This window comes from Dipodomys ordii, unplaced genomic scaffold, assembly GCF_000151885.1.
Source record: "Dipodomys ordii isolate 6190 unplaced genomic scaffold, Dord_2.0 Scaffold106, whole genome shotgun sequence".
NCBI classification, from domain to species: domain Eukaryota; kingdom Metazoa; phylum Chordata; class Mammalia; order Rodentia; family Heteromyidae; genus Dipodomys; species Dipodomys ordii.
The window spans coordinates 931,972-938,982 of record NW_012267322.1 but is presented as its reverse complement, the minus strand read 5'-3'; the positions used below and the strand labels follow the sequence as shown (position 1 = coordinate 938,982).

General features: G+C 42.2%; 1 protein-coding gene across 1 annotated transcript in view; it reads left to right on the top strand.

Annotated features, from left to right (window-relative positions):
* N4bp1 (NEDD4 binding protein 1) overlaps positions 1-7,011 on the top strand; it is a 25,205-nt gene that overhangs the window by 11,520 nt on the left and 6,674 nt on the right. Inside the window, exons 3-4 of the mRNA XM_013027882.1 lie at positions 2,060-2,190; positions 4,694-4,790. Coding sequence (XP_012883336.1) covers positions 2,060-2,190; positions 4,694-4,790 — 228 coding nt within the window. The remainder of the gene's footprint in view (positions 1-2,059; positions 2,191-4,693; positions 4,791-7,011) is intronic.

The following is a 7,011-nucleotide window of genomic DNA, read 5'->3' as shown; positions in this document are numbered from 1 at the left end:
AAAAAAAAAAAAGAATTACTGATGTAGTTGGGATGACAACACCAATATGGATATGGATGGCATCTTGGAAAAGTGATTGGACAGGAGTGAGGAGGCCTGTGTGACCCCACACGTCTACCTCCTGGTCACACAACAATACACATCACACTAACAGGAATCTAAATTCCCCTCTGATTCTCTTGCTCCATAGAAGATGCAAAGAGGAGGGGTCTAATTAAAAGGTCTATGCCTAGAACTAGAAGAAAGATTAGATTGGAGCTCTGAAGAGAGCCTTTGAAGAATGGGCAAATAGGGAAGGTATGAGAGCCTTGCATGCTAAGAAAGCAGTTAAGGGCTGGGCACCTGTGGCTCACACCAATAATCCTAGCTACTCGGGAGGCTGAGATCTGAGGATCCCAGTTCAAAGCCAGGCCAGGCAGGAAAGTATGTGAGACTCTTACCTCCAATAAACCACTCAGAAAACTGGAAGTGGTGCTGTGGCTAGAGTGGTAGAGTGCTAGCCTTGAGCTGAAGAGCTGAGGGACAGTGACCATGCCCAGAATTCAAGACCCTTGACTGACACACATGCAAACACGCATGCACGCGTGCACTCAATTAAGGAAAACTGGAGACCAGGAAGAATGGGGATTGAAGACCAGTTGGCCAAAGCCAAGAGTGCCATTAACACATGATGGGGAGGTTCATGTTGGCCAATACCTGTGGATATTCAGTTGTGGAAGGGACCTCAAAATGAAGAGGATTTTGTGTAGAAGGAAGGACTTTTCTCCTCCCACTTCACTGACTAGTAACAGATAGAGGGTGTGCATTTGAGTTCTCTGCTGTGCCCAGGGATAATTGCACCCTTTGGGTCAGGTCCAGGCACCATCTTTTTTTGTGAAGTTGGAATGAGCTATATTTGTGCATTTGATCTGTCTCTTGCTGTTTTCACACTGTTAGGGTAGAGTTGGGAGGTGAGACAGGTTGTTTTGCTCTTTATAGAAAAGTGTGTTGGCCCATATTCTGTCCTGTTTGTTGTTTATTTACCTTTTTTCTCTTCTTCGTGCCTCTTTGAACAAAGTCTTCTTCCACAGTCCCCAGTTAGGTAGATTTTGTAGTCTTCCAAAGAGCACTTCTGGAGCCAGAGCAACATCAGCCTTGGAAATTGTAGTGATGACTAGGTCATACCTTTATCCCTTTGCTGCATTATCTAGACACATGAGGCCTAGGCATTGCCACAGCTGCTAAAGAGTCTGCATTTTTTTTTCTTTTTTGTATCTGTTCTGGGTCTTGAACTCAGGACCTGGAGGCTGTTTTGGGGGCTTTTGTGCTCAAGACTAGGACTCTACCACTTGAGCTCTGCTCTTGAGCTGTTTGGTGGTTAATTTAAGGAAGAGTCCCATGGACTTCTCTGCCCAAGCTGGCTTTGAATTGTGATCTCTGTCTCCTGAGTAGCTAGGATTATAGGCATTGAGCCACCAGCATCTGGCTTACAACACATTTTCTTAATATAACTTATAAGAGATTCTTAGAGGGCAGTGGATTAGGCAGAACTTTCAATAGCATTTTTTCCTATAGTAAAATGAACTGTTGAAAAAAAAATGCGCAATGATAAATAAGTACTACCAAAACAGTACACCCAAATAACAACTAAGTAAAAGAAAAAGAAAAAAGTACTAGCAAGAAATTTACAACTATTTCAATGGGTCTTATCTTGGCTTTTCACAGTTGTAAACTTTATAAATGCTAAAACATATAAACACACTAAAGAAAATCCAGTTTTTCTTATTTTTGTTGTTGATGTATTTTGTGGTGAACTTACGCTTTAAAGCATGCTTTAGGGCTGGGAAGGTGGCTCAGAGGTAGAGTGTTGCCTTGCATGCGTGAGGTCCTGGGTTCAATTCCTCAGCACCACATAAGCAGAAAAAGCTGGAAGTGGTGCTGTAGCTCAAGTGGTAAAACACTAGCCTTGAGCTGAAGAGCTGAGGGACAGCACGCATGCCCATAGTTCAGGTCCCATGACTGACAAAAATAAATAAATAATTAAGACATGCTTTAATCTGAAAGTTTTATTTTCTTACAGCCATGGACTGAAAAAGTTCTTTTCTTGTCGTGGAATTGCAATTGCAGTTGAATATTTTTGGAAGCTTGGCAACAGAAACATCACTGTATTTGTCCCTCAGTGGAGAACAAGGCGTGACCCTAATATCACAGGTGAGGCTAAATGATTTTTTCCAGATTTCTAATCAGATATTTCATGATGGTTTATATTTGCAACATGTGATACTTATCTAGTAAAATATCAATTGAGAGTGTCACAGTATACAAAAGAGGAGCTGATTTCACGGGAGGATAGAAAGCTAACATGGTTGTTAGAAAATTAGAGCTCAAATTGTAAGTAATTTTTTTGTTTTTATGCAAATTATATGTTCTTTTATTAGGCTGGGTAAATAGTGATTTTCACACTGCTCAGTTAAGTTTTTCACTTTAAAATACATTATTTTTAGAACAGCTGGTTTAATAGTTCAGTATAAAAGTATTTGTCATGGAGTAATTTGTGGCAGATTTGCAAACCATACATAAAGGTTTGAACTTTTTATGAATTGTAAAATATTTTAGAGGATCTTAACTGTTTTTTGTCATAGCTTATGGTGGGAAAACAAGTGAACAAGGCTATGCAGGAAGTTAACACATCAAAGTATTAGAACAAAAAGGTAGATAAGGGCAGGGGCTAAGATTTGCCCAGTATGTTAAACAGCAAGTGAAACTGAGTCACTAGTGAAGTATATGGGAAATAATGTAGACACACTCGTTTTGTTTGTTTGTTGTTTTGTCGTCCCCCCCCCACCCACCTTTTTGGTCACGGGGCTTGAATTCTGGGCCTGGGCACTGTTCCTCAGCTCTTCAGCTCAAGCCAAATGCTCTACCACTTAAGCCACAGTGCCACTTCCGGTTTTCTGAGTGGTTTATTGGAGATAAGAGTCTTCATGGGGGACTGGGAAGGTAGCTTAATGGTAGAGTGCTTTCCTTGCATGCATGAGGCCCTGGGTTCGATTCCTCAGCACCATATAAGCAAAAAGAAAAAAAGCCGGAAGTGGCACTGTGGCTCAAGTGGTAGAGCGCTAGCCTTAAGCTGAAGAGCTGAGGTACAGCGCCCAGGCCCAGAGTTCAGGCCCCACGACCAGACCCCCCACAAAAAAAGTCTCATGGCCTTTCCTGCCAGGCTGGCTTTGCACCATGATCCTCATGTTCAGCTTCCTGAGTAGTTAGGATTACAGGCTTGAGCCACCAATGCCCAGCTAGACACACTCATTTTGTAGCTATTTTTGCAACTGGATCCTTAAAAGTTTTTTGTGGTGCTGAAGATCAAACCTAGGGCCTTGTGTATGCTGACCTATACCTCCAAACTCTACTCTGCAGTTCTATAATAATGAGTTACTACATTCAGGTCAGTGGTGAGTTCTAGTACAGGAAATAGAAAAATAGGCTATCTTTAGACCTTAGTCTTAACAGCTTTTTGCCATTGCTGATTTTCTGCAATGTGACTCTGGCCCTCCATTCTCCTCTTTTACCACCCACCTAACCTATGAGAATCAGTGAATACTTGCAGAGACAGTAAGTAAAATGAGAAAAGAAAAGAAATAACCAACCCTTTAGGGGTTGGAAATGTGGTACAGTTTGGTAGAGTGCCTCACCCATGAGCAAAAATGTCTAATACCAAGTTTGAGTTCTGGTTTAGGACCAAAAAAACAAGAACAAAAAAAGCAAGATAGGAAATCAGCTAGAGAGGATGTCTGACAGACTCCTGGATGAGGGAAGGGAGTAAGCTACCTTTCTTGAAATTGGGACAAGGCAGCTTGCTCTAGGCTGCCTCTACCTAGCTTGTCACTCTTTTGTTCTCTATTGCACATATCTCCTCAGTGTCTGAACTAAGCAGCTACTTTTTAAACACAAGATGATTCATTTTTCTTGCTTCCTTAGAATAAACCATAAACTTGTTAATAAATCCTAACATAGCATTAAAAATAGCTGGTTAGTTCATACATTGCATTTGTCTTAGTTTGGGTCTCCCTTTCCTGCCCCCCCCCTCATGATTTAGTAGAAATGACTGACTAGAAAAACAGTTTTTAGCTGGGCACCCGTGGCTCATGCCTGTAATCCAAGCCACTCAGTAGGCTGAGATCTGAGAATCGTGGTTCAAAGCCAGCCAGGCAAGAAAGTCCGGGAGACTCTTTATCTCCAATTAACAACCAGAAAACTGGAAGTGGTGCAGGGACTCAAGTGGTAGAGCGCTAGCCTTGAGCTGAAGAGCTGAGGGACAGAGCCCAGGCCCAGAGTTCAAGACCCATGACCAAAGGGGAAAAGAAAAGGCAAAAAAAAAAAGTTTCTACAGGGCTGGGAAGGTGGCTCAGTGGCAGAGCGCTTGCCTTGCATGCCTGAGGCCCTGGGTTCGATTCCTCAGCACCACATAAGCAAAAAGAAAAAAGCTGGAAGTGGCGCTGTGGCTCAAGTGGTAGAGCGCTAGCCTTGAGCTGAAGAGCTAAGGGACAGCTCCCAGGCCCAGAGTTCAGGCCTCACGACCAGAAACCTCCCCCCCCCCCAAAAAAAAAAAAGTTTCTATAACTTTTGAGTGAACATATGGGTAAATGTTCATTTATTTTCACATCTGGGAATATAGCCCTTTGCTGAATGTGTATTCAACTTATTCCACGAACAGAGCAGCACTTCTTAACCCAGCTCCAGGAGCTTGGAATATTATCTTTAACTCCTGCACGGATGGTCTTTGGAGAAAGAATTGCTTCTCATGATGACAGGTAGGAAAGGCTGTTTTCCTTTTTAAGGTATGGGTGGGGTGGTAAGGTTGCCACCTGCTCCACTGCACAGATGCATACTGAAAGTACTTATGTTTGAGAGTTTTAATATTCGTAATCACTACTCAGCAGTCTTTGTTGTATGGGTTTAGGAACATCACAAAAGGAGTAATTGAGTGACTGTTTTTGCCAGTCCTGGGGTTTGAACTCGGCCTGGGCACTGTCTTGAGTTTTTTTGCTCAAGGCTATCACTCTTACCACTTGAGCCACAGTTCTATTTCCGTTTCTATTTTAATTTACTAAAACATGTTTGAGCCAACTGCCAGTGCCTCATGTCTGTAATCATAGCTACACTCGGGAGTCTGAGATCTGAGGTTGCAGTTTGAAGCCAGTCTAGGCAGGAAAGTCTTTGAGACTTTTTTGTTTTCTTTTTTTAAAGTTGTAGGGCTTGAACTCAGGGCCTAGGCACTGTCCCTGAGTTCTTTCACTCAAGTATAGCACTCTACCACTTTGAGCTACAGCACCACTTCCAGTTTTCTGGTGGTTAACTGGAAATAAGAATCTCAGAAGTTTCCTACCTGGACTAGCTTCAAACTTTAGTCCTCATATCTCAGCCCCCTGAGTAGCTAGGATTACAGGTGTGAGTCACAGGTGCCTGGCTCAAGTCTTTGATCCTCTTATCTTCAATTAAACAACATGAAAGTAGTGGAACTGTAGCTCAAATGGTAGAGCAGTAGCTTTGAGCAAAAAAAGCTTAGAGCCAGTGCCCAGGCCCTAAGTTCAAGTCCCAGGACCAGCATGCATATACACACAGACACACACACACACACAATGTCTGAGATAGTTAAAGAAAAGCAGATATTTATTATTATTTTGGTTGTATGTTAAAAAGAATTGTCTTCATGTGGAAGTCTCAAGTGGTTTTTGTCCAGGCATACAAATAGTACATGCCTACAGTCTCAGCTACTAAGATACTAAGACAGGGGAAGAGCTAGAAATCAGCCTGAGAGCCGAAGAGCTAGAAATCAGCCTGAGCAGTGTAGTGAGACTATCATTTTAAATGGGGACGAGAGGAAGGTATTTACTATTACCTACTTCTGGTCTGTTTCTGGTTAGTGATTTCTGATTGACCCCTGGGCTTTGGGGTTTATGCCCATAAAATAGATCTTCAAGTAATGGAAGTAAGCTGCCTCTTTGAGAATGCTGGGTCAAGAAGTAGGTGTAAGTGTATCTGGACAAGTAAAATTTAGTCCACATATTTTAACTTGTTTTCTAGAAAGTTCAGTGAGGTCCTAGGCTCTGACTGGCTCAGGCCTATAATCCTAGTTACTCAGAAGGTTGAGATCTAAGGATGGCAGTTCGAAGCCAGTCTAGGAAAAAAGCCCATGAAACTCTTATCTTCAACCAATTAAGTACCAAGAAGCCAGAAGTAGAACTGTGGCTTGAGTGGTAGTGTGCCAGCCTTGAGCACAAAAGCTCCTAGGACCTGAGCTTAAGCCCCAGCATCAGCAAACATACAAAAAAGTTTCACTGAATGCTGGCCAAGTGCATTGTGCAGAGTAACGTTCCAGGAAACATATTACTTAGCTTTCTCTCTTGTCCTCAGCTTGTCTTCTAGAAGAAGAGGTTCACATAATTTTTTTGTAATTTTTATAAACTTTTTTTTATTGTTATAAAGGTGATATACAGAGGGGTAACAGTTTCATAGGTCAGGTAATGAGTATATTTCTTTTCTGACATGTTACCCCTTCCCTCCCTCTCTCCCAGTTTTTTTTCCCCTTGGTGAACAGATAAGTTAAGAAGGGAGTTTTGCTCTGGTTGAACCTCATGGGATGTTTCCAAACTTAACCAGTGGCAAGTAGATTTTAAAATCATTATGTGGAATCAGTAGTAACAAGGCTGTTGTCTGGGAACCTAAGTGGTGGCTGCTTTTTTCTTTCCTCCTGCATTTACCCTATTTCTTTTTTATACGTTCCCCATTAATTAAAGAGAGGGTACAGTTTGTGATCCAAGCTAGTGAACGATTGATTTGATGAGAGATGAAAAGGAGGGTTTATGTGACAAAAAGGGACAGTTCTTCACTAAAAGGACCTTCTTACAGGCAGCCCCTTTCTCTGCTCCAGGCTGTGGGAGGGCAGCTAAGATGGAGAGAGTTTGAGTTGCTATAAAAGAATGTGGTGGGGGCTGGGAAGGTGGCTCAGAGGTAGAGTGTTGCCTTGCATGC